Consider the following 27940-nt stretch of genomic DNA (forward strand, 5'->3'; position numbering starts at 1 on the left):
ATGTATCTCCCTTAATGCAGTATTGGATAGCCTGACACTTTAAAAGATTAACGCTTGAAAAACTATGCTTTCAAGAAAGATGATCACTTCTGTATATACCCCATACCCTATTAAAACAGTGAGGCTGTGAATGCGAGCAGAGTTCTCACCACAGCTGACACAGCTTCATCCACTTGAGAATCTGTTTCCTTTTTACAGTTTCTTTTACTTGAGAACAAAGCAAGGACTTACCCAGAAAGAAAGCACAAGCCTGAAGGTGAGGTAGAGGTACATCACAAATGCCTTACCTTTCAGGAAACACTTGGTACTTCCTACTAAATAGCATTTATTACCAAATGATTATTCCTGAACTGAAAAGCTATAAACAACATTTCCGCTGGAAATTTGTATTTAGGAAATATTTTGTTCAAGGATTTTTTTCTTAAACGTGTCCCTTACAAGGGTTGTATGCAACTATCAGTTAAGGCTTAAATACAGAAAGGCAATCTTTAATTGATTGGTGGGGATGTGTGTGTGTGAATAGAGAAAGTAGCTGAATGTGACCACAACGTAGAACAGCAGTGTGTCTTATTGTCAAGCATCTTCAGATGGCCTAATAGAAGCTTTACAGGAAAGCACCCAGAGGTAAAGCTTAAGAGAGACAAAAGTTTAATGGTGTCACAGTCAAATAAAAACAAGTAAGTTATCAAGGACTACAGAAAGTTTCTACATTTAGTTTTAAAAGTAAAAAAAGGCAATAAATACATGAGACTCTTTGCAAAAAGAGGAATCTAAAACTACACTGTCTGTAATAGCACATAATATTTTGAATACATAGAATTGCTAAGATGCTACAGCATTTTAGAAGTTATTGCTTACTGGATTGGTCACGTTTTCCACTGCTCAGCTGCACTTCAATTTCCACTTCTTCAGCAAATGTTCTGCTTCCAACGATAAGCATTTGGGTGCTGCACACGTACTTTTCTAATTTCTCCCATCTGGAAAAAGCCTCAGGATAGATTTGGACAAAGCTGGTTGTCTGCCTCACCATGATTCCTTCAATGGTAAACTGAAAAGGTTCTTGCACTCAGCACAGAAAAGTGTTAAGTCTTTTCTGCCATATTTGGAGACAACAGAGTTGGTACCTCAACACTAGGCTTGCTTAGGCCACAGGCAGAATAATTCCGTTTGCTTGCAAGCATTATTTCAGCTTGTAGAATGCCCTCGTCCATTTGCTAATGTATCAATCCTTCATTTGTTTTCAAAGCACATTCTTCATCGTTTCAAATTACATTGTCATTGAAATAAGTCTCATGATACTGGAACCAACACAGAATGAATTTTTTCTTTGTAAGTCATCCACGATTAGCAAGTACTTCAAGAATCTGGCATCTCTTCTATTTCATGCCAAGCTTCTTTGTCTAGGCTTAATCCTCGGGTACAGCTGAGGGTAAAACAGAAATGGGATTTTAGATTTTAGCGCTTAGAAAGGTTACTTTCTTTTTTTTTAATCTCTCTTTGGTAATACAATTCCAATATAATCCTAAGTAGGAAAAGCACACTTACAGAAAACACTCAAAGCACTAACAAAAGTTAATTCAGCATCCTTGTGCAAGCTTAAAAAACTATTAACCTTGTCAGTACAAAAGGAAGGCATCGAAAAGCACAGACCAGCTCTGCCCAGGTAGGTGGGCAAGGAGAACTGTGTGGTTTGTAAGTCAAGAGACTTTTGTGCTCAGTGTATTATTGGATTTGTTTGTCTGTTTTACAAAGGGAAATAGAGAGGTACTGAAGCGTTTTGTTTTCAGTCTCTTGATGCACATCAGCCTTTACAGATCTACAGCTTTGGGCCATCCGGAAACACCTGGCTGCATAAGGACCTCAGAAATGTAAAAGCTACATGTTAGCTAGAAGATATTGAGTAGCCACTTAAATTCACCCAATTGCCTGGCTGCTAATCAGTATCTGCCACCCCACAGCCCTCCAGCTACATGCCATTCGCCTGTTCTGGGTACACAAATGGAGTGCAGAAGTTGCTCCAGACTCAGCTACAGCATAATGATGGATGGAATGCAGTACACAGAAGAGCTGAGTGTTTGGGGAGCTCTTAAACCTCACTTGAAAAGGGCTTTGGAACAACTCCTGCTCTGCAAAGCATGACTACTGCTGTACAGAAATAGAAGGATGCACTTTGTTCAGTTAGGAAGGATGCATCCTCCATGCTCTAAGATATAACACATCTACATTACATACTGCTGTTTTTCAAGTAAAGTTCTTGAAGATACTCTTTTCCCCATTCAGAGGAAGACTCCAGCTTTCTTCTTGCTCTTAATTAAGCAAAAAGCTCAATAAGCAAATAATTGATTAATGGAAGACCAGCAAATTCACTCAAAAGATTTGCCTCAGCCTGGTAACTGATTTTACCCCAGTAGAAATGAAGTCAGTCTTCAAAAGATTTGATTTGGTATTAAGCAGTCAGTGTTTTGACAGTATCACCCTATTCGCATTCCATTTTAGAGCTCTTGCACAGCTTAGCAAGCTACTGAGTCACTAAGGAGGGCAGGGTGCTGAGGCAGATTAATTCATCCTAGCTTTTCTTCAGCGCACCCAACTGGAAAAGGATGAAGAAGCTGTGACACAAGTACAACTTACTATAGTGAACTACCAAACACTTTTATCTAGGCTTAACAGCTTAGCCTGGATTTCAGCTGCAATATTAAAGAGTCCAGGAGATGTTTCTTTGAGAGTAACAAAAAGAATACTCAGGCGGTGATACTAAAACAACTGAACAGGGTAGTTATTCCAAGGTTTTGCTGGGACTGTGCTGTATGAAGAAGGGAGGAGCGATCCCCAGTCTGAGTTGTGCTGCCTTGTATTTGTCATACTTTTCATTACAGAAGCACAGGTGTTCCTCTCTCTATTCATGCATACTTGTGCTCCAGGCTATGTGCAAGTTCATGAAGAAGCTGCACATGCCCAGTTACCCCCGTGGCAGGAAAAAAAAGACTTTATCATGCAGGGCTGAGGCTACTCTCAGTTTAAAAATGTTTATATTTGGAGAGGGAAAAAACTGAACAGAAGTTCTCCCTTATGCAGCACTTTATGTTACCTTGTGGGTAGGTGTGACCTGAAAGTGATATAGAAATGAAAACTAACTTTGCATTAGATAAAGAAGCTTTTCAAAGTCTAGCAGCTCAGGAATACACACTATCTGCATGAGGAAGGAAGATCAGTCTCTTTCAAGCATCATACGTTAATCAGCTAAAATTCACAGCAGTTCATCTTTAGCATCAGCTGAAGCTCTCATCTCCTGCAACTGGAATGCTGGGTATGTAGATAAAAGCCTAACAGAACTATTAATAAGTGTGCATCTGCTGCAGTTTTCTAGCAAGCAGGCCATGAGAACTATGGTGAAATAACTGAAAATATCTATTATTTGTACACAATTGTTTTTGTTTAAAAAAAAAAGGTAGCAAAGAAAGGAATGACTCAGACTCATTCTTAATCCAAGTGTCTGTTCTGCAGGTCTATTGTGCCTACTCATGTATCACTTCTGAAGAGGGAAAGCCCTGTTCACATACTTAACAAAACCTTACAGGCACATCGTGTTCAGATAGAAGTTATTTTTCTTTCCTTTCAGATAACGAGATAAGGTTAATATTACAACCTGATATGTATAGCAGGGCAGTGATGCATGTCCTGCGTACCCATTAATATCATCTAATGGGTATCTAAATAAAGAGCGTGACTTCACCCTTCTATGGAATAAATGGACAACTTCAGCTCCTGCCTTTACACTTTTTAAACCACACGTAACTTAGACGTGTGTGAAGATCCCACATGGTGTTTTGTTGTTAGTTTTAAATGGACTCCAAAAAATAATGAGGACTCACCCCAAGCAGATTGCGGGGAACGTAGCCTTCCTTGTCATTCAGCCGTGCCCACCACCACTCAATCTCATCTTCATCCTCCCGGCGCAGGATTGTCATGCAGTCTCCTTCTTTCATTGAGAGCTCATCATCATTCTGAGCCTCATAATCCCACAGTCCATAAATCACTCCTTTGTTCATTATTCCCATTTTCTCCTGGACTCCTGCAATATGAAAAATACACAGCAGCTCAACATAAAAGATATCAAAAGGCAGCTGGAAAGACTGCTGTGCTCTTATTGTACAGCAGTCCCAAGAAAAAATTCCTTAATGCCTATCAAACACACTTAGCTCCTTGCTGTCACCAGCCTATCGAAAGGCAGACAGGGAACAGGCGGTATTACCAAGTTAGCCTTTGCACACAGCAAACATTTCTTCCTTACATCATGTTCAGAGAATGTGAGGTAACAGGAGGGGAGCACAAGTAGAGCACTAGTTGATAAGAGGGTAAGAACATCTGCCTGCTTTTATTTAAGTCTTCAGCCACTCCAATATCTGTTGGAGGAACAGCACAGCAGGGCATAAACAATGTGGGAAGTTCCTGGAATACATGGAAGATAACTTGTTTCTCCAGGCAACAGGGGAGCCCTCAAGGAGAGGTGCTGTACCAGACCTTGTTTTCACCAACAAGGTGGGGACTGTTAGGGAATGTGGAGCTCAAGGGCAGCTTTGGGCCTCCTCAGAGGCCTCATTGGTAGAGTTCCACGGGATAAACTCCTGGATGGAAGAGGGGCCTGAGAAAACTGGTTGATATTTAAGAATCACCTCCTGCAAGCTCATGAGTAACACATCCCAAAAGAGGAAGCCAAGTAAAAACATCAGGAAGTCTACATGGATAACAAGGACAAACTCACTGGAAGGGAGCCTGTGGAGAGTGGAAGCCTGGGGCAATACAGAGAAATTGTCCAAGCAGATAGAGATCAGGTGAGGAAAGCTAAATCACAGACAGAACCAAATCTGGCTAGAGATTCCTTGATATAGATATCAAGGGCAACCAGAAAAGTTTCCATAAATACATCAGGAATAAAAGGATGACTAGAGAAAATGTGGACCCTCTCTGGAAGGAAGCTGGAGACCCAGTTACCTGGTATGGTTGTCATCACCTACCGTATAGGAACTGGGAACACTGTGTGTAGCCTTCTTCCATTTCCTCACACTTGTCTGCAGCTGTCTGCATATCACTGTAGGTCGTAGCAAATACAGCTGCACCAGACTCCACCAGGAACTTGCACACCTGCACATTATTGCAAGATGCTGCGCAGTGCAATGGGGTCCTGAAAGCCAAGAAGATGAGAAAATTGTTCATAACAGTGCTTACAGGCTCCTTGTAGTAAATCGCCTTCATGTGTGACCGCCAGCAATCAGAACTATATATCACTAAAGACTTCCTACCCGAAGCACTTAACCCAGGGTGGCAAGAACAATTGCTTTTCACAGTTCAGGGGTTACCTCCAAGAGCTGCCCGAGCCCTGAAGGTGCATATGAATTTCTACAGTTACATCATGCTTTTCTAATCCATCACTCCAAAACCCTCCTGAAATCACAGTCTATTACAAAATGACCATGACTTCAAAACATGATCTGGTGACAAGTACAGGTAACTGGAGCAACTGATGAGGCCAAGGGACAACAAGCACCTCTTTTTCAGTCTTGGGCATTAGACACTTCTGTTACAGGTAAAATTAATGGTAAATCATTACCATAGACTTCTATCAATAAGCTATCTAGCATCCTTTAAGAAGTATTTGCAACTCACTAAGCATTAGTTGCCTATAGTGTAGGCTATAGGTTTTCCCCTTGGTCTCATTTTTACACCGAGTACTGGAAAGAGAACTGAGGAATGTTTGTGGGGCTACACGCTGCTCAGAGCATAGTCAGCTGTGGGCCTGCAGACAGCACCCATTAGGCACCACGTAAAGAACGCCTTACCATCCATCACTGTCTGCAGCGTTCACGTTCACACCAAACTGCACCAGGAACTTGACAATTTCTGTGTGCCCAGCACACACAGCGTTGTGCAGTGCAGTAATCCCTTCATCATTGGGCATGCTTGGATCTTCAACCTACCCAGTTAGAAAAAGGAACCACTCAGATTCTCTCTATACAATAAATGCCTGTGCACGTACAAAAGTGAGCAATACTCTTCTGAAATAGGATTTTGAGCCATAATTCTACAGAGGATATCAGCAACAGGAAGAAAACTTCAGCAGTAACCCATCTCACCAGAAGATTCACATTTAAGTTTTTAGCCTCCATTTAACAGCAAGAACCTAAACTGGTTCAGAGAAACAGTAAACAGATAACAATAAACAGTAAAAGGTTTTATTATAAATTTCAAAGCCTTCCCTATTTGACCATAAGAACAATTTATATGAATAGGAGGCAAAAATCCTATGTAAGAAAATAGGTGATAAATCCTCTCCTGCACATTTACAGTCTTGGTGCTAAATACCCAACGTGGATTTAGCACAGACAAACCAGCCTCCAAGCAGCCATTTCCTGCTAGGACTGCTTTTAATCCTCTCAAGGGCAGATCTCCGTTTTGCACTATCTTAGATTCTCAACCCCATTCAGAAAAGCAGTGACATCCCAATTTGAACTGGGATTGCTATTCATTCTATTAGAAGGCAGCATTTGAGTTGGACTAGATGACTTCAGGAGTTCTTTCCACCTCCAACAAGTCTATGATTTGTACCTCATAAATGATCCTCTGCACGAGGTCAAACTCCCCCTCCAACGATGAATCCAGAAGCAGTGCAAGGGGGTTGAACTTCACTCTCATTCCATGAGCAATTCTGTCAGAGCCAGCCTTACGCAAGTTTGTCCTCTTCCCCTGTGAGAAGGTAACACAGTTACGGGACATTTTTACTGGAAGGACAAGAATACAAAATCATGCACTTGAGAACAACAACAGAAATAAACAATTAAGGCAGCGCTCAATGTGAAATAGGCTTTTTTTCTACCAGTACCCCAATACGTAATGAACATAGCAGGTTATGACAGATCTCTGCCTTTATCTCCAGGTAAGGTTCCTATATTCAACTCAAACGACATCTTGATCAAACTCCTCCAAGTCCCAAAACTTTCAGATCCCTAAAAATCAGGGGGGGAAAAACAAGCAAACCTGTTTTCAGATTATGTTTGCATTAACTCTCAGGGCTGTTACACAAAACTAGGAACATCCTGAATGACTTTATGAAGTAGCACAGAGTCTCTTTGGGTTTTACTTTTTTTAAGCTGAGACGTTAAGTTAAACAGAGGTTAACAGGAACATTAAGGAACATTTTCCAGTTAAGGAAAATGATACTGGAAAGACTGTAGAACCAAACGTAGAACAGCTTTAGAGGCTCCCAGTGATACTGGAAAGCAAGTATTTCTATAGCTTAATTTGTACTCTTTCCTGTAGAGAATATGCATACATTAGATCAGCGCTCTCCCCAGCTGGCTGTGCAGCAGCAATAAACACTATTCATAAGGCTATGCAAATTTCCAACCGATGTCCAAGCAAAGATGAATAGAAATGACTCATGTTTTGCAAGAGCAAACACGTGAAGATGAAAGTTTTAAGAAGAGATTCCCAGAAAATACTCATGTGTATATCAAAAGCACGGGCTTTTTAAAGCAGGACCTAGTCAGCACAAACCAGAACTTAAATACGAAGCTGAGAAGTTGGGCTGGTTCCTTCTCATCATAGCAGAATTATTACAAAGCCAACCAGACAGAGTTTGTATGATTTAGGAAATCTACTGCTCAAGTTTCCTTGCTACAGGGAGGAAGGAGTGCAGTCTCAAAGGCATGAAAACTTGCAATGCCTATTCCAAGGCTAAAAAGGCATGCTAAAGCTTTTAACTCCTCAGCACTGAAGTGACAGAGGAAAATAATGCTTTCATGTACACAGTTATTAACATTCTATTCATTATAAATTGGAAAGAAACTTTTTAAGGAAAAGTATTAAAAATTCCTGTTCTACAAGAGTGAGATAACATCACACTGCACACACACAAACATATTTCCCAAACAAATGAGACTGTAAAATGCTGCCTAACCTTAGTCCAAAGGGGCTCCATTTAACTTGAGATCTAACTGATGGCAAATTAAAGTTCCTAAATAAATTAATTAATCGGACAACATTTCAGTAGAGGAAATGCAAGCAGCTGCCTCCAAATGAGTTACTAAAGCAGAAACTAAAGGAGTCCATTTCCCCTTACTTTTCAAGCAATGCACTTACAAATAAACAAATGCAATCCAGGATTAGGGGAATTAGTTTCCATCCCATATGAGCAATAGTGGAAATGCTCTGAAATACATATTGCCCCAAAACCAGTTTAATTTCTATATGAAGGAAGCATAGTTTGGATGTAAATAACAGACTTCTATAAGGAATGTTTTAGAAAGCTCAGAAGAGTTCTATTTGTGTAATTAAATTCCATTTAAACTTCATAAAGTCACTCATTTCAGAGATTACAGAGGCTTTTCATTACTCTCATTCAATTTGGAGATAAACTAATATCCATAGAGAGACTTTTAGCCTGTTTGCACAACAGTTCTCCTACATCCACTTAATGTCTACAATAGGAAAAACAGAATTTACGGCAGAGCTTTAGGGTGACTCACAGAGCGCTCAAGTTATAGGCTAGCCAATACTTACAGGAGGCAAGGAGAACTGCCCTGTGACTTCAGGAGGCCGCATGTTGAATGAGTCCTCTCCCAAGCTCTCTGGCTCCCCTGATGGATACGGAGGTGGTGGATATGGAGGATACTCCTCCATGTATACTTCCAGTGGTAGTGGAGCCTCATGGCTTGGTTCTTCCATTTTTGGCTGCATGGATTCATCACTATCTGATACCCCTTCAGGTACCGGGTCTAAAACAGTGGAGGGAAGAACAGCTTCGCTCTGATCTGCTGGTATGTTTTCTGCTTCCTCAGCAATGGTTGGTTCAGGCATAGAAGAAACAGTCTCTTTCTCTGATTCTGCACTTGCATAAGGGTTTGGGATTTCCACTGGGCTTTCAGGACTGACAGCTGATGCTGTCTGTTTGGAGGGATGTGATGGAGCTGAGATAGTCTCCATAGCAGCCAGAGTCGTCCTCTGATACAGAAGCTTTTGAATATTGGGGCCATTAGGTCCTTCTGGCTCAGTAATGGAGCTACGTTTCTTCAATGGTCTGGGCGCGTTGGACAGCTTCTTCCGTAGCGCTTCCAAATCAGCATCACTCTGGTTGCGGTACGGATTAGACAGAAAAGGCAGCAACTTGGTTGGACTGAGGGGACGGGGGATTCTCTCTGTTTCATGATTCTCATGAGCAGAGGCTGTTGTTTCCATTTCAGGCTCTGGACTGCCTGGCTTGCCTTGCAAGTTTGAGTAGACGTTCTCTGTCTGTGGCAGCTGATTCTGTACACCTGCTCCTGCCATCACAGGTTTGCCATACACTAGAGAGCAGTTAGAGAATGGTAGAGAGAAAACAACTGTCAAAACCTGATCAATAAGCCTATCAAGAACATGCAACTCGATTCATGTGCCCAAGGCAGAGAAGCACAAAAGTAGAATCAACCAAACAGAACTCAACCAGGCTTACCGTTATCATTTAATTAACTTAAAGATGAAAGACAGATACTTTGCACTCTTGGAAAATATTTATTTACACCACGCAAGACCCACCTGAGACTCTTGCAGCTGCACTAACTTGCTGAACTGGCCCCCAAAAACTGCTCTGTGTCCACTACCCACAGATTAAGTGGAAAATAGCTCTCTCCGAGGCTTACAAAAAAAGAAGAAAGGTAAAGAGCTACAGAGGCTTACCACTGGGGAAGTGTGGTGCTCTGGTCTGTGCCCTTGTCAAAGCACTCTGCACTGCTTGCTGGAAGTTCTTCCCGGGAGTCTGCTGTTGTGTGTACATACTATAAATTGAACTTGCAGCCACAGTTTGAGGCTTTCGAAACGGAGGCAGCGAGGTCTCTTTGGATGGCTGAGGGGTAAAAGGTCTTACAGCAGCTGCTGGAGGACTCTCCTGTTTGGAGGAGGGAAGAATCTGGTCCTGGCTAGAGGAAGGACCTACAGGGGGTACAGAAATCCGCTGTATCTGCTGAGAATGGGAGGGCTGCTGTGCCACTGGTTTTTGTTTACTCCCCATAGATGCAATAGCCAAAGGCAGCTTCTGTAGGTTTCCATCCAGCTTCGGGTCAGAAAGTTGCTGGTGATTGACTTGACCAAAATAAGGCAAGTTTATCTGTTTTGGTTTAGTGGGGACAGGAGGTGGTACCTTTGTTACGTTTTTATTGGCTGTCTGAAAGGAAAAAACAAAAAAATAAAAAAAAAAAATTAAAAAAAAGCACATTTTAAGAAATCTGCTGGGAAGAACAAAAGATCCCCAAAAATCAACATAGCATCGAGCACTTGTACTCTCTGCAAAACTGTATACAACCTTATTAGAAACAAAGAGACTTCTCCAAACACTATACCATCTTAGTTATAGAAAGGAGACCCTGTTCTCCTTAATTCCTCCTGTAGCAGCCATATTCAAAATTTCAAGTAATGACTGGGCACAGTAATTACTCTAAAAGTAGCAGAGAACTTATTAGAAAGAAGTTATTTCCAATGGAGCGTCTGACATCCTCAGTTCCTTCATGTTACTCCATACCTACACAATCAGATCGTTTCCTTACGCCAAGATTTAGATGGGAAGTCTTGCTGCAACCAACCACCTGAAGGATGTTGATGAAACGAACAATGGAATACATATGTAAATAATTTTAAAAGCCTCTCCTTTTAATGCTACTGAAAATGCCTTTGTACACACATACAGTCTTCAGAAAAAATACCCACGTGCACACTAACACAAGTAACACTGCTATCTTATGTCATAAATGAAAACGTAGGAGAAATTTTTCTCCTTAGGAGAAGTTTTTCTTCCAAATAAGACTTTTCAAAGAGCTTCCTGATAGCAGTTTTCATAAAGCTGTGTAGTAATCTCCATTTGATGGAATGCACGAAACCTTGGCAAAGTTTAGACCTGCACAGCAGTTTGAGTCCCCTGCATACCTGAGCTTCTCTCAAAAGATCTTCGCTGCTCTGGTTCTTCCTTAGTGTACCCAGCCCAGCAGACTGATCCACAGAATCAAACATCGAGAACGGACGTACTTTCTTCTCTTTGTCCCGTAAATAAGCGTCTCCTTCAGCTGTTGTTAAAGAGAAAGATTTACCTTTCTTAAATGGCAACACAACTGCAGGAATAAGAATCCTGTTCTATGCAAAATTCAAGACCATGCATACAAGGATGTATCCATTCCGTATCCAACTCTCTTCTGTACTAAGGTCTCAAGGGCATGCCAGCTGCAGTCTTGCTAATCAAACAGAAGCATTTCTGAGGTGTTGATATCTATTGCATGACCAGAAATAAGGTTTTTTTTTATTTTTTATTATTATAATCCGTGCAGCCTGTATGGCAATATTCTTTGACTTCTTGTGCTCTCAATTATACCACTAAGTGAGGCACGTTTAGGGAAAACAGATATCATTAACTGGAGTCTCCATATTTTAGGATTAGCCAAACACATGAGAACCTACCTTGACCTTCACCAGCCACGGTTCCCTTTCCTGAAGTCAAAGCAGATCCTTGACTTAAATGGTTGTCTGTATTTAAGCTACTCCACTCAGCAGATGGGGAAGGTTTTGAACTGGGGACCACAGAACCTAGGAGAAAACAAATGAAATAGCTTAAGCTATATTTTGTTTTATTATTTATTGCAGAATGGAGTTTGGGTTGGTTTGTTTGTTTGTTTTAAGAGACAGTGTACAAGCATCATACACAGACTAACTAGACTAACTGCTGTGGAATATCATCTCTTTGCATTCCAGTTCATAGAATTATTTAAGTTACATATCTTGTTTTCTAGTCCCTTCACCAGCTGCATTTCTTCTTTGAACACATTCCAGTAACTCAACATCTTGCAATGAGGGGCCCAGAAGTGAGCACAGTACTCAAGGCACAGTCTCACCAGAGCCAAGTATAAGGAGAAAAATCACTTCCCTTGTCCTGTCCCACCTGGGCACGCTGCTGGCTCACGTTCAGCTGATTGCTGACCAGCACCCCAGTAGGGGTGGAAAAGATCATGCAAGGAAAAAACACAATACATTAAAGCAGAAATAAATCCTGGTAGTGATGCCTGTAACAGCAGAAATTCATTTGTGCCTTCAGTGCACATACAGGCATTGCATTAAAGCTGATCTTTCCATTCTCTGGAGTAGATACCCAGATTGTTTCAAAAATAACTATGACGATGCTTACTTACAACTTGCAACCAAATTCTCTCCCAAGTTCTATAACATCAACTATTACTGTAAGTGTAAGAAAGCAGGCAAACCTCCACCAATGCTCAGTGCAGCAGAGGTCAGGTTCCACATCAGGAGTAGGACAGCTGTGGTTAGTCCACACTCCTGTGTCACCAACACTTCAGCAGGCTCATTTCTATTTCTGTGTTAGAATCAATTGTCACCTTTGTAATATTTCTTGTAGAATTTGTTAATCTTTTACTTACGTCATTTCAAAAATGCATTATCAGAAAACTTGACTTTGTTACTTATTCAGTCTAATCAACAGGTTATCTGTATGCATGCTAAAACTGCCTCTGGAACTTGAGCGTTTTATATATTTAGGAGATCATCAGGAGAACAAGAAAAACACATAAGATGAATCCCCCCATGTTCTATGCTGTATAACATCTCAGATTATTTGCTAAGAGGATTACTTCATATTTAACGCATTTAATCCTACAGCCTCAGTGCTTGTAAGATACATTCACTGGGTCAGGATAACTCCAAGAAGACTTCCAGATCAAATAATACTTCATTTAAAAAGCAAAAAGAATAAAAGTCAGGGCTGGTAAATTAGTATAAAACAGTTCTAGAGAATAAATACTGATTGCAAGCCATTACCTGCAGGAACTTTAGCTTGTGAACTGCTCCCAGCTCGCATGTTTGGCAAAGTTTGTGTTTTCAGTGGACCATCAGATGCCTGCAAAGCTTGGGTCCCATCTGAAAATGCCGGCTTCACCAACAGTTCAGGTCTGGAAGCAATACGTGGCATAGTAGAGGACTGGATATAAGGACCTACTGCTGCTACTCGGCTTGGAGCAGAACCTACTGCTTGTGGTAAATTCCCATCGGAAGAAACCTTTAAAAAAAACAAGGAAAAATGTAATGAATTGTATGCTGCACAAAGAGTCTGAACTAGAAGCCAAAGTACAAAACAAATGAAAAATTATATTCAAGGACTGAAACAGAAGCTTTCTTAGAAGCCTCAACTGATATAAATGATGCAGTAACGGCAACAAAATCTGAAAAAGACCTTCCATGACAGCATAAGATGTCCTCCTGTTCATAAACAGTAAGTAGGTTAACATCAACGTACCATGAGAAGTACTTTAATAATACAAGACTTCCACCATGAATGGATAAAAACTACACATCCAGCATCCGAACAGCCCTCCCCAAGCAAGTTTTTACTTCAGTCCATATGTGCTACAAATAAAAGCTTTATTTTGTTGTGATTGAAGCATCCACCACTTACTGGTACATTCTCTTTCTGTTGCAGAGCTGCCTTTTTCTTCCACAGGCGCTCCCGCAGCTCATTAACACGCTTGTCCATGACTGCCACCTCCGAGTTGCGCTTGTTCAAACACTCCCTCTGTTGCTGCAGTTTGGCATTCTGCTCCTGGTTCAGTTTGTTCCTCAGCTGAATAAATTCACAAGGGGAGGGGAGGCAGGAAGGGGGGTTGAGGGGGAAAGAAAGCAACAACAACATCAAAACAAATTAACTTTCGGGATGGGGATAGGGGACAGGAAACAGCTACAAAGAGAGAAACTTTTTGAAAAGTCAAGTCTTGCTCGACTCCCAAGACTATATGCTGAAACAGACGATATTCTCCTGAGATTGTATTCTGAAAAAAAGTGCTGGGTCATGTGCAAACTGCCCTCAAGGACAAGGCACAGGCTGAGTGTTCTGCCTCTTCTCTGCCTTGAACTCAACACAGCCAGCCCTGTGCTCACAGCTCTTGGAAGCTGTAGAGCTCTGCCTGGAGCAAGGGCACAGGGTTTCCTCCCAATTAGGCAAGAATCCACCCAGCCAATTTTCCCTCCCTCCACACTACCTGCAGCTCCTTGTACAGGCGATCAAGCTCAGCTACAGCCGACTGGTTGTCGTGGTAGCCATCAATCCGGCCATTCTTCAGCATCTCCAGCTGCCTGGTAAGTTCCTCTACCTTTGAGACCGCCAGCACCAGCTCACGCTGCTTCTGCTGGAACAGGCTGTTCATCTGTTCAATTTCCTCCACTGAAGAGGGCGAGAGAGCACAATAGCTGCCCTGAGAAACAGCCCAGCGTGGGCTGCTTCCAAGGCAGCATGATGAGGGCACAGAGCAGCCGGCTGCTGCAAGCCTGTGGTCCCTGGAAAAACAGCTCTTTCTTGAGGGAGCTGAACAAGCAAACTCTGCAGCAGAGCAGAGGAAAGTCTGTCTGCTCAGAGCACACAGGCAGAGCTGCTAAATTCACATAATGTTAGAAATCCACAGCGGGATGCTCACTCAAACAAGGCAAATGTATGATGCTCAAAACTCCTGAGTTTACATCAGAGAAATGACAGATGACAATGACAAAACACTCTGTTTCACTAAACAAAGCCTTTTTAGGGTTTACTACACGTGGTCATCAACAGCTGTTCTCATTATTCAGAACTGTAGTATTTTAGAACAAAATCTAAAGAACAGGGAATTGTTCAGCAAGTGCCAAGACCAGACCTGCTGGGGGTGGTACAGGGAAGCAGATACACATGCTCTGTAGTCTCAGCTCTCACTCCTTTGTGTTACTTTGCTGTTTTTCCTCTTTCTTTAAACTGAGTTCTGTTATATAAAATAAATATTGAACAGAAAATGTATTTTTCCCCATAGAAAATCTTTTGTTTTCATCCATAAGGCATTATGCTTTTTTCCCTAAAAAAATAAAAAAAACAACACAGCAAATCTAATAAAGCAAAATGTTGTTTCTGTGTGCATCCAATGAAAACAAGTTCTACATGACATGGATATAGAGGAAAGAAAAGATGGGGGAGAATGTGTATTGACATGAAGTCTGAAACAAAACATTTAATACTACAGTTCAGCGAGTTGATGCAAACGCCCAATTAGTGCCATAGAAAGCCAGACATTAGCCTGATTTTTCTGATAGAAAGTATACAGCCACTTTGGCCATTAGGTTACCTACTCCATAAGAGGAAATGTAGGTAACAAGCCAAGCAGCTCACAGTTTTGCTGGGGGGCAAGAGGAAAGTCACAACCTAAACATGTGGGGTATGAACATAAAGGATAGAAAAACTTACTGTGGTACACAGAAGTATTCAAAGTAAGGAAACAATCTACACTGAAATTGAAGAACAGAAATGCGAAGCTTAAAACTGAATGGAAATAAGCTTACGTGACATTTTGAAATACAAGATGAAAATACTTTTATTTTTTCCCCTGGGTCATTCAGGAATTCATTTGGTAAATAAGAGATGTGAGAATGAAGATTAACTTCTCTTGGAATACTGCAAGTACCTCTTCTGAATCACTGAAATCCCCACAGATTTCAAAGTTCCAAGAACTATGGTCTACAAAAAAAAACCCACAGGCTACCTTCTGCAAGCAACAACTCACCTAACTTCCCATTGCTGAGTCTTTTTTGCTCCACGTGGCCTTTCAACGCTCTTACTTTCTTAAGTTTGGCTTCCTGATTCTCAGCAATTTCCTTTAATCGCTTCAGTTTTTCCTGTTCAGCAGCTTGCTGCTGCTGTCGCTGATCTTGCTGCTTCAGGAATTTCAGGCGCTGTTCCTGTAGGCAAGACAAGGAATTTATTTATTTAAAGAATGAACTAACGGTGAAATACCGACAGGAACAGTCTTAAAACTAATATACAATTGCCACTGTATCTCTGGTCATCAGTTACGTCAGCTGAGCATTCTGACTCCTCAGAGCATCAAGGAAAGCTTTTGAGACCAAGGCAAGCACCTCCCAGTGCCCTGTACATGTGAGCCCCAGTACAGGCACCACTACAATGTAGTGCAAGAATCTACTGAAACAAAGGCAATATCCACATCTAACACTCTTCAGTACATTTCACTTACAGGAAATTGCTCAAAAGCATTCTAAGAAAAAATTAAAAAAATAAAATAAATCAGCATTCATGTTCCATGCTGTTTGCTATTTTCTGTTAGTGACTACTTGTTCTTCAGTTGCTATAAATAAGGATTATTTCCTCTCTACCTTCTATATTCTGTTTGTACTTTGCAATCTCAACATATGACACCTTTTAATATTTTCCAGCGTGATTTCTTGTCAATTAGACATTCCTTCTATATAAGGTATTTCATAAATTATAGATCATGTTTGTCACTCTGTACTTCTCTTTCCATTAGAACTTCCTCAAGAATGGCAATCACAGAACGGCAAAGCTTTGAAATCTTACCCATCCTAGGCAATGATCAACATCACAACTCAGAATAATTCAAGACACAGGAAAACTGTTATATTGACCTGGCTCCTTTCAGGCAATGGATAGTTTCACTGGAGAGAATGATTTCACTTCTCCAAGTCCATAAGAGTAGGGCGGTACAACAACAGTTTCTATACACAGATATCTAAAGTTTAGAGCTAAAATAAACCACTAGATCATCCACAGACTTCCTCTAAGTCAGTGGCCATTACATATGGCTTTCAGTGCTGGAGTCGATATGTTATTTCAGTGGTAGGAAAGCTGCTAAGACTTTCCCAAGCGTCCAAAGACTAACTGCCATGACTACTAGTGGCTACTAACATCAGAATGCAACATTTTCTCCAAAGGAAAATATACATTAAAATTAAAAAAGAAAAAAATCCGCAGTCATATTTAGAAACATGGACTCCTGTGCATTTGGACTATAAAAAGAAAGAGGAAAAAAGTAAGCTTGTTTTCCAGAGAAAAACCAGACAAAACCTGCAATACATACACTAGTTTAGAAACAAATCCATAAAGGGAAACGTAAAAAAAAAACACACACAAAAAAACCCAACCACAGGTATTACAAGCCATGACTAAAAAGAAAATGTCCTCTTCCCTTCCAAATCTATTTTTAATACTGCGCTTGATTTCAGAAGGCAGGAAAAGAGGCAACAGACAGTCTCTCTTCAGAACAAAGACAGCTTTCTAAACACCTTTTTAGGGAATCCATCTTAGATAATAAATCGTACATCAGGATACCCGCAAGGCTTCTCTGCCACCAACCACAGCAAGACATCTAACTGATGAGTGGGATGCAGACAAACTCTTAACTTTATAAGTCTTGTATGACTCCCCTCACAGTAAATACATGAATCTTTCCTATCTGGGGCTCTCTATAGATAGTCACCACACAGTGTCAATGCTATTTATAAGACCAGCATCTATTACCATTACTTGTTAGTGAGTCAGTCAAGTGAGGGAAGGCTCCTGATAGAGTAGTAAGACAGGCGCCTGAGAGCAGCCTTTCTCCCCAGCAAAGCACACTCTACAGGGCCTGGAAAGTAATCCACTCAGATAGTCAAACCCTCCTCGGATTGGATTCACGCACAAAGATTCTCTGCCAACAGCAGTGCTGTCAGTGGTATTTCCAAGAGCTGTGTGTAACAGCAATGCTGAAGTCAAACAAAAAAAAAATCCATGCTGCCATTCTGCAGATGTATCCAGAATATTTGTTTCCCTAAACAACTCATGAGCACCCAGTGCGCCATCATTAGCTTTTCTGTACCAGTGAGCAAACATTTTATAAATCACTGTCCTAGTTACTTTATCACATGAAGGCAATCTTTTTCAGACATCTGCCCCAGGAAGCCAGGCACACTGAACAGTATCAGTAGAAAGCAAGATATCATTACAGGACAGCATTATGTCTAGAGACAAAAGCATTGTTCACTGATCAAACCGGTGAATGGCTGGTCACCACATGGAGCATAAAGAGGGCTGGCACAGATGCCAGGATAAATGACAACAGTAGCACTATATGTTCTATCCTTATAGCAAGCTACAGGGTCACTGCTATCACCGGTATTATTTTAGTGTTTTACTACTAGAAACGCATATAGGCTGACTTACACATTTAAGAAGTGGCAGCTGAAGAAAAGGAGTTCTCTGTTTACAAGAGATGAAGGATGAAATAAATAAAAGAAGAAAAACACACAAATTCTTAACACTTCTTCCACCTCGTATAACTCCTACCATCTATGTTTGCAACCATAAACAATCTTCTTCCAAGCTCACCTTGTTAGCCAGCATTTGCTGTTGAGCCTCAATTTGTTGCTGCTGGCGTGATGCCATTTCCTGAAGTTCAGCCAGTGTCATATCCATCCTTGGAGCACTGACCTGCCAATGAAAATCCAAAGCATTAGCATACTAGAATTTCTAATATGGGTAGTGCGTTATTCAATAGAGCTACTGCAGAAAACTGGGATTAAAATCTTCAAAATTGATGAAAACAGACTATTCAATAAAATAATTGGAAAGAAATAACATTTTTCTGTGTTAAAGGAAATAACTACTTGGTAACCTGTACAGATGCCTACCCCAACCCAGCAACATGTGCAACTAACATTTCTTGAGAAATTAATATTTCTAGCATAAATCACAGTGGCATTTTAAAGTGACGTTTCAGAGCCCTTAATTATTAAGCTCAGCATGGTTCAGCTTGGACTGACTGAGCCCAGAATGCCCAGCACGTGTCAAAGGAGATCAGTGGTTGTGGGTATATCATCGCTACTCAAAGTATTTCAACAAAAATTGAAGAAAATAAAGTTCAAAGAAAGAAGAAAACCAAAGGTAGCACTATTTAGTTACCTGTTTGCACCTTTCCTGAATCTAGATTTAATCCTATATTTATATTTACATCTTCTGAAGCAAGAAGACATGGCAGGCAATGGATTAAGTTCTGAGACATTAACCGGTCTCAACTTGAAAACTGGAACTAAAAGCAGGCTACTACTCTGACATCAAACTGAGTGTGGAAAGGATTGATCAGTGAGCTGAAGAAAAGGGAGAGAAAGTTTAGGATGGGAGTAGAGGATTTTTCTCTCTGTCTGTGATCCTTGGTTCAAACACATATATGGCAAATAACAGATCTTGTTGAAAACTTAGGAACTAAAACTAAGAGTGATAATTGTTAGAGGCTTCGTGTCTATTTTAGAGCAGTCATGAGAAATTTCTCCAAAAATCATCTCTTAGCTTCCAGGGTGGGGTTTGCACAAGCTTCTCAGAAGAAGGGAAGCCTCTGTTTCTGCAGCACTGGCCAATACACCAAGAACTTACTCCATTCTCCATTCTTCGATCACCGGGCACTTTCACACCATTTCTTTTCAAGACTGGATCTTGAGACCTTGGTCCAGTCCCTAGAAATACAGGATAACACAGACAGTAAGATATAAAGGAATTTTTCTTACCTCTTCAGACATAACATCCAATACTAAAGAAGAAACATAATTTTTGTTGATAACCTGAACGAACTCTACCTTTTCCAAAGCACTGCCCAGATGAAACATGATAATATCACATAATAAAATGCGTCAACAGACAGCAATATGGTTACTAAATGCAAAGGAAAAGATCACAATCTCTGCCATTTAGGAGACTAATCACACATCCCTAGATATTTAACTCTGGCTAATATTTAGCACAGAATGCTCTTAGATGTTGTGGTCATGCTGAGCTCTAGAAAAGCTGCTAACATTTCCATGCAGATTTAATATTTTCACACCAGATACCACACCAGGAAGACAAAGTCTTCACTAAAAGAGAAAAAGGAGAGAGAGAGTGGCAAGTGCAGTTTTCTGTTATTAGCATTCCCTCCATATAAGAAAGCAGAGATCAGACCAGAAGGATTTGCAACACCATACTGGTTACCAATGGTAATATATAACATATGCATGTTGTTTCCTTAAACTTAAGGAATTAAAGAAAACCTCATTTTAGCAGCTCAAACCAACACCCACCTGATTCCCGGCAGGGAGAGCGTTCATGTCTAAGAAAGAAACGAACTTCACCTCTCTGCATCCCAAAGCGCTGCAAAATATCCAGCATCCGTTCATTATCAGCTATAGGACGTTCTGGAAAGTAAAAAGCCAGTTTACAGTCACATCACTATGTAGCTCAGAGATGTAACAAAACTACTTAACCAGCATCTTTCAAATGCTGTTACCATTAAGGTACAGCATGCAGATGTAACCCTCGCCCTCATCCAATGCCTTTTTACATTTTCCTTAAGCTCTGCACCACCCCTTGCTTCTGAATGTGAGCCAACACCTCAGAAAAGCTAACAGAGCCCTTCAGAAGTCAAACAGAAGGAAAAGCTGAGCCCAAGGAAACACAAACAGTCCGTTTAGAGCTTTTAGCTGGAGCACCTTAATTTTGCGTGTGCAAATCACTGTACCAACTTGCCATCATAAAAACAGAACTGCTGGATCTGTTCACCACTGCTGAGGTACCTCAGGATAACCCACCGACCTATCATCCCAGCCCTCAAAGCCTCTTTACCCCAATTCCTACAAGGATCCCTTCAGCTTACAAGACAGTGAACAGCAATTCCAGTCAGAACCTGCTACTTGTTTTCAGACAGTCCAGATGAAGTTTCTTAAGAATAAAAATGCACATGTTCAATTGAATCACTTTTCCTGCACCTGTTCCCATGTTCAGGATTCAGTCTTGTCTCTAATTTTTAACACTTACTCTTTGCCTTTTGATATTACAAGAACCCACTGGAAGCCTAAGCCTGCTGCCTTATTTAGTTGTTTTTCCTTATTACTGTTCTTCCAAATTCTACACACTTCATAGGCAGGCATTCACAGGCTGGATATAATCAGAATTGCTTATTGTCTGCAATCTTTACTGTAAAGCAGTTCATTTTGTTAATCTAGACACATTAAAGTACATTTTTATGCTTCAGTTCAAAGTGATTGCAGCTGTGCAGTTAATACATTGTAAGCAGTCGATTCTATGTGGTTAGGACGCGACCACAGTATCTTATGACAACATCTGAGGCTCACAATCAGGTTAGATCCATTTGCATGCGGTGCCAGATGAACAAGAAGCATTGTACCCATCCAGAGGAAGGAGGCAAGCAGACAAAGACTGAAATTAAAAACCATCAGTTTGGTTTGTCCCAACAATGGTTTTGTTGGGTATTTCCTTTCATTGTTTAGACAAGGAAGGAAAAGAAAGAAGTCAGTAGTTCATTCACATTTAATGGAAAGTCTTTCAAAGCAACTGTTTTAATATGAAACAATCATTTTGGGGACAAAACTGATAAGCGTTAAGAAAAAATGTTTTCAGATTGAAAAGAAAAGGAGCTACTAAAAATGTTCTCAGCATGTGAAAAGCCTTTTTCCAGTACAAAAGGGTTTCTTTAAAACGTGAGTAATGCAGCTGTGCTCAAGCAATCTAGGAAGGAAAATTTCTGGAGTCACTGTCAAAAGAGATTAACTTTAGAGAATAAGCAAGTAGGTCACTGTTACAGAAAAAGCAGCCTCTTAGCAGTTACTTGTCTAGACAGCTAAAAAAGCTCTTCATCTGTTAAACCTTTATTCCAAAAAAAAAACAACAAACCAAAATAGTATGACTGACAAATTTCCATCTTACAGAATATAACAGTCTTATGAGGCAGCTTCATAGCAGCAAGGCAGTACTTCAACTGAAACTATCATCAAGGGAGATGCACTCTACCCAAGGATTCAGTACCACTCAGTGACTTCAAAGGAAGGTCAAAGGGATCTCCAAACATCAAACGGAACTACATTTGAAAAGCTCAAGAAGTAAAAACAAACTACCAGCCCTCAGTTTTTATTCATTCCACATTAGGAGATGGGGGAAAAAAAAATTGGGGTGGGGAAGAAATTAAAAGACAACCTTTACAAATACACTCACATTTTTGGCTGCTTTCTGTGCTCAAAGTAGCCATCTAACAGAATTTTGACAATAACAGAAAGATCAAGGAAGCTTACCCTGATACTCATCAAATTTCAAGCAAAACTGAGAGGACAGGGAGAGCAGTAAGCTTGCCCCCATTCAGGGAGCAGAGTGCCTCAAGCTCACTTGCGGCAACATTTCAAAGTATGTTTAATATGGTCTGACAACAGAGGCTTAAATTCCTGAGCAAGCGTCAGGAAGGGAAAGAGAGACAAGCTATCTCAGAAGAATCTTAGTAACTGAAGTCCAAGCACTCATTTTCAACATCCATCTTCTGTTTCTACCTCAGAAGGATGGCTGGTATGTGCCATGTTTATTTTAAAATCAAGTTTTACTTGCTTGGTGTAATAGAAACCATGGGGCATCTCGGAAAACAAGACAGTGAAATTTACCTTCTTTTGTTTTAGATGTTAGCAAAGTTAAGAGCATCCCAAACCCCTTGAAAAATTCAAACTAGACATGAAAACAATATTTTGTAAAGGGTTGCTACTGGATGGTATATAGATGCTTAAAAGAAGGATATACTTTTATTAGAACAATGTGCATTTACTTCTCCCAGTACTCCAGTCACTTAATAGCATATGATTTAAGACAACTGCATATTTTGTTTAAAAGTACAATTTGAAACTGTAGGGATTTGTGTGCACACACACCAGTGCTTGTATATATTAGTATATAATTAGTAAACATGACATGGTCCATGAAGGGAACAAGAACATTTTAGTTTCTCAGATGATTACCAATATTTTTACCTTATCAATAAATAATAGGGTTTTTGGTCTTCTGACAATAACTGCCACTAACCATGAGAATAAGCTCTGCAAATACTAATCTCAGAAGAAAATGGAAACAGGAGATAAGAGCTGCTTCCCCTTTATGCCATCAAAAGTTAGCCATATTTTAGTTTTCGATCTGTTTGTTGACATGTTCTCCTGTCCCAACACAATACCGGAAGGTTACAGAGATTTGAACTTGTCCTCTGTCCCACTTCATTCCTCTCACCCACCATATACCTTTATTTAGAAGCATCTAGTATCAGATGGCTCCTGCTACTTCTGGTAACATTCTGTGCCTCCCAGACTCAATGAATGACAAAAGCAATATCCAAACAAGGAAGTTTTCTTTGGTCACTGCAATTGAATGTAGCTAAGGGATTTAGAAGACTGTTCCTTAGAACTACTGATACTTACCACTTCAAAAACCCCACATAAACCACCTGGAGTAGAAGGAATAAAGAGCAACTTCCCTACAACCTTCCAAGACTCATTTGAGTTGGAGAAGAGCTACAGGATTCATAAGAAAACTTGCATGCTTGACTTTCTTTTCTTCTCCTCCCACGCTTTTAATCATTTGCTGCATGTATGCACCTTTCTATGGATGCATTTTTATACAGCAATTCTGAATATGAGAATAACAAAAACATAAGGCAGAAATTCCCTGGTGGAGGACTGCATCCGTCATGTCTTTTTGCTGTTTAACCTACCTGAGCCACACCACACCTCAGCCAGGTGGCACTCACTCTCACCAGGCTCCTTGCACAGCTCCACCACATCTCTGCATGTTGTCTCAGGGGTGACCGGCACCTCGGTGAAGTGCTGTTCATTGTTACTGAGGTACACTGTCAGAAACATCTGGAAAAGACAAAGACAACAGGGCACACTTACTTTAGATCACAAAAGCAGACTGTACACAGGGGGCACAAATCTCATTCATCACATTATTTTCAACATAATAGCACCATTCATCATTAACTACTGTGTATATTGACTTTCAAAACAAACACAGATTCCTTTTAAAGGTATACCTTAGCCAGCGAGACGCTACAGAAGTAATCCTCTGATTTATATTTCTGGAGGATTGTTTTTCAAATCTGGACATACAGATCCTTCCTTCTCTCCTAAGGTGATGTGCCACAACTCCTTACACCTTACCATACTTACACACTGCGCTCAGCTGACACAGCAGAACAGCCACCTAGAATTCACAGATATTCTCTATCATGGAAAAACAAGGGAAGAAACACACGTTTCTGAAATTTACTGCAAAAGAAGCAGAACATTTGCACTCCCATCATACTTAACACTGTGGTTTCCCACACCATACAAGCTGACTTGCCATTGTGCAACTAGGATGCATGGATGAATGTAAGGTTCCAACCCCCACAGAACACCATCAGGAGAAAAGAAAAGCTATTTTGCTCTGCTTTTTTGTCACAGCTATAGATGGATCTTTTATTATTACTCTGCATGAAAACACCACACAGCTGTGTTGTATCTCTAAAGCTATCTATGTTGGAACAGGCTGCCCAGAGGAGATTTGGATGGCCCACCCCTGGAGGCATTCAAGCCTAGGTTGGATGGGGCCCTGGGCAGCCCAAGCTGGTGTGGGTCAGCCCTGCCCACAGAGCAGTCTGGGACTAGATGATCTTTAAGGTCCCCTCCAACCTAAGCCATTCTGTGATGCCATGTTGTGCATAGGCCAGAGCCACGCTGCAGACCTGTAGGTAGGATGAGCTTACCGCACATGCCTATTACATGGAAAAGGCTGACACAACTGCTGTGCCGTAAACAGCACAGCATGCTGAAGTACTGACCTAAATTAGGAGACAAAGCTTTCCAAACAACACCTCCATATGCTGCTTAAGTCTTTCATCATTGCACACTTAGGTTTTACATGAAGCATTTCTTGAGGCTGACAGTGAGGGATGTCATAAGCAACCAGGTAAAAATACTATTTAATCACAAAAACTGGGGCAGAAAAGTGTAAATAAAAAACAGTCTCTCAAATAGCTTTAAACCAAGGTTATACAGGAACACAAGACACAAACTCTTCACATTTAATGCTGCATAATCTTGTATTCATAGAACTAAATTGCACAGGTGGTATTTCAGCAGTAACATTTGTTAGTTTTAAAAGATGAGATCATAGATAGGAATTAAGAGCAAGTGACACAAAAACATGGTATTGCACACAAAGCAGACCTAATTTGACCCTAGCAGGGCTGTTCACTCTTCAGCGTGCCTGTTTATCTCCAGTCGTTAATCCTCCGGATTTACAGACACAGACAGCTACACAGGAAGGATCACGAGTTGTGGTCTCTATCCACAATGCTCAAGATAATTACTAACACATTAGGCTGAGAGCACTCGAGCCAGTTGTGCAGGGGTCATTTCTGAGGGTTACTGGTATGTGCATTAAGTCTGTCCCCTGTGTTCTAGGAACTGGGAATGGAGGGGAAACATCACTACCTGCAAATTACCTAAAAACATGTCCATGCAACTGAGGTGACCTTCACAGTTACCTCCTTCCTCTTTCCCAAAGCTCCAAAGACAATTTCAAGACCACTTGCAAGTCCTCCAAGCACCGGCACACACTGCCCAGAGAAGCTGTGAAGTCTCCTCCTTGGAGATCTCCAGAAGCTGCCCAGATGTGGGCCTGGGCAGCCTGCACTGAGTGTGCCTGCTTGAGCAAGGGTTGGACCTGATAGACCCAAAGGTCCCCACCAGTCTCAACCATCCTGTGCTAAATGATGTCCTAAAATAAAGGGAAGAAATAATCTCAGATCTTATACTCTCTGTTACAGACAGCGCTCAGACAGAGAGTGAAATACCTGACAATTCCATATAGCCTGGGATTACATCTTTTGAATTTTGAAGGATTGAATTTTAGGAATGCTCAGCATATACAGCTGAGAGCTTTTAGCTAGAGACATTACTCTGGCTAAAATTCTAAACTAAGAATCCCCCCAACACACTCTCCCTTCAAGACATACTCACTGTTTGTAAGCGCTGAAAAGCTTTACAACGTAGAAACATCCCAGTAGTGCAGCATACTTGCAGGTACCGGGGGTGTGTTGCAAAAGGAACAAAGCAGTTCCTTTTAAAGTCGCATCAGAGATTTCAGCTGACTCTGCTGCAGCTTAGAAAATAAAATTTTGCAGTTACAGAGCCACCAAATATGAGGCAGTTCGATCGGGTGCACCAAGGGCACAGCAATGACCAAGGGCATACAAACTAAAGCAGGGGATTGTTTTTTGCAAGGAATGGCTGTGATGAATGACTTACAAAGTACTGAGCATAAAGGAGGTCTTTAAAAAGCCTGTCAGGCAAATCTAAGAAAAATCCAAAGTGGTATGAACTCAAACTTGCATCCTCCCAACATGAAATATGTCATTTTGTTCCAACCTGTATTATCTGTGCATCACTCCAAATACAGCCACTAAGCCTGGACTGTAACACACCCAGGAAGAGGAAGAGAAAAGCAACCAAAATAAAGGAGGACATAAGAAGGCATCAATTAAAGCAAGTCACACCCCACCTCACTCCTCCTCTCTCCTGTATGTCAGTTTCAAATAGCCTTACAGCTGCCTGCACATCTGACCCACATGCTGCTAAACTCATCAAGAGGATCATCTCATATAATTGCGCCAGCATCACAGACAGCCTAATTTATTTGCAGGTGTTGAGGTCTGTTTTCAACTCGAACCAAACTACCTAAGGATAGCTCTACAGAAACACTGGACTGCATTCTGGCTCCTACTTGGTCATATTAAAAACAACAACAACAACAAAAAAAAAAACAACTTTCAAAACTATTTGGAATACAAGTCAGAACGTCAGAACAAACACATTAGAATTTACAGCCACCTAAAAAGACACCATTTCATATCAGCATCCACCTTTAGCCAGAAGAGCTCAACTATTGATTAAAATGGGGGAGAAACAGAAATATTACTTTTCCCTTCAGCTTTGACGGTGCTTCTGTAAAGGAGCAGAGATCTCATACTATAAAACTGATATCATTACATCTCATGCTGTTAAATTGTACACTTCCTAATTAGTACAATAATAATAATCAATTATACTAATAAGTTTTAGCCTCAGAAGTAAATCACAGGATGCATTCAGTGGAAAACTGGATTATTCTGCATGGCATAGTTTAAAACGCTGTGAGTTCCTGAAGCTACCTATGGTTTAAGATCGAGAGGACAAGCACAATTTTTCTTTCATCCCCCCCCCAACAGTTTCTAGTCAAAGATCTAATTCACATCACTAAACTTGAACAACAGACAACAAACTTGCAAGGAAAGTAGCTTATGAAATATTACATCCAAGTAGGGAGTTTCTTAGGAATACTAACTTACCCCTATTTTTCACTATTACCTCAGCTCCTAACCTTATGCAGTCCTTTCCTGCAGACCACACAACACACAATATGAACCACAGCATCTATTCATGAACTACTTTTCATCTTCAAAGCATCCGACAAGCAGGAAGTCCTGACAAAAGCAAGCAGTTTCCGACTTTACAGACTGGGAGACTGAAGCAAAGCAGGCAGTGTCAGAAACAACACTACTCACCCACCAAACAAGCACACAGCCTCCTGAAATCACGATTCATTGCCTTACATTAGAATTAATAATATAATCCTAATATAATCCTGTGCCACATTCTATATTCTGTGTGCTTTAAAGTGAACGCTACTGTTCTTGGATCACACAGTGCTCATGTTGTTGGCTGTTTGGTTTGCTTCAAAAAGCACAGCTAAATAATGGTTTTGGCTTGCATAACAAATTTTCTTAGGTGCCATTTTAAAGGAAGTGTTTAAAGTCACCGTTAAGGTTAACAAAGCAATGCTTTGCACTCATATTCCCTCTCTTGTTACTTGAGCTACACCTACTGAATTAGGCCGCAAATGGTTCAAGATAGGCAATGTATTTTCCTGCCACACAGACAGCACACACACCTGATCTGCTGTATAAACAAGCCTCCAAGAAGGAGCTCACTGCGTGCCCTTCAATGACTGCTCCCCAGCACACAGTTACACAGCAGCAGAAGGGTTCTGTTCCAAAAAAGCCATTGTTTCAAATGAGAAATAGCCTTTTTTCGGAACAGTGCGTAGGACAGAGAAGAATTACAACAACACAGTTTAGATCCCAAACTAAAGCATATTTTTAGTAGATCATCTACTCGTTATAAAAATTGCGCGGTGCTAAAATTAACTCTCAAATTTTAAGTACAGATGAAAGAAATGAGAAATAAC

At 40.8% G+C, this 27940-nt stretch overlaps 1 protein-coding gene across 2 annotated transcripts in view; it reads right to left on the reverse strand.

Moving 5' to 3' along the window:
• TP53BP2 (tumor protein p53 binding protein 2) overlaps window positions 1-27940 on the reverse strand; it is a 64573-nt gene that overhangs the window by 24076 nt on the left and 12557 nt on the right. The window contains exons 2-18 of one of the 2 annotated variants that reach the window (XR_011903075.1): window positions 23382-23529; window positions 19930-20043; window positions 19250-19329; window positions 18209-18310; window positions 15594-15768; window positions 14055-14236; window positions 13475-13639; window positions 12841-13078; window positions 11473-11598; window positions 10948-11084; window positions 9709-10192; window positions 8557-9338; window positions 6604-6741; window positions 5838-5971; window positions 5016-5182; window positions 3873-4072; window positions 859-1423 (exon numbers count right to left, since the gene is read on the reverse strand). Coding sequence is in view for 1 of the 2 variants with exons in the window: in XM_072331882.1 (XP_072187983.1) it covers window positions 1382-1423; window positions 3873-4072; window positions 5016-5182; window positions 5838-5971; window positions 6604-6741; window positions 8557-9338; window positions 9709-10192; window positions 10948-11084; window positions 11473-11598; window positions 12841-13078; window positions 13475-13639; window positions 14055-14236; window positions 15594-15768; window positions 18209-18310; window positions 19250-19329; window positions 19930-20043; window positions 23382-23529 (3414 nt within the window). In the remaining variant the exon portion in view is untranslated. Of the gene's footprint in view, window positions 1-619; window positions 1424-3872; window positions 4073-5015; window positions 5183-5837; window positions 5972-6603; window positions 6742-8556; window positions 9339-9708; window positions 10193-10947; window positions 11085-11472; window positions 11599-12840; window positions 13079-13474; window positions 13640-14054; window positions 14237-15593; window positions 15769-18208; window positions 18311-19249; window positions 19330-19929; window positions 20044-23381; window positions 23530-27940 lie in introns of those variants that run through there. The other variant, XM_072331882.1, reaches the window with a different exon arrangement.

This window comes from Excalfactoria chinensis, chromosome 3 (genome assembly GCF_039878825.1).
Source record: "Excalfactoria chinensis isolate bCotChi1 chromosome 3, bCotChi1.hap2, whole genome shotgun sequence".
NCBI lineage: Eukaryota > Metazoa > Chordata > Aves > Galliformes > Phasianidae > Excalfactoria > Excalfactoria chinensis.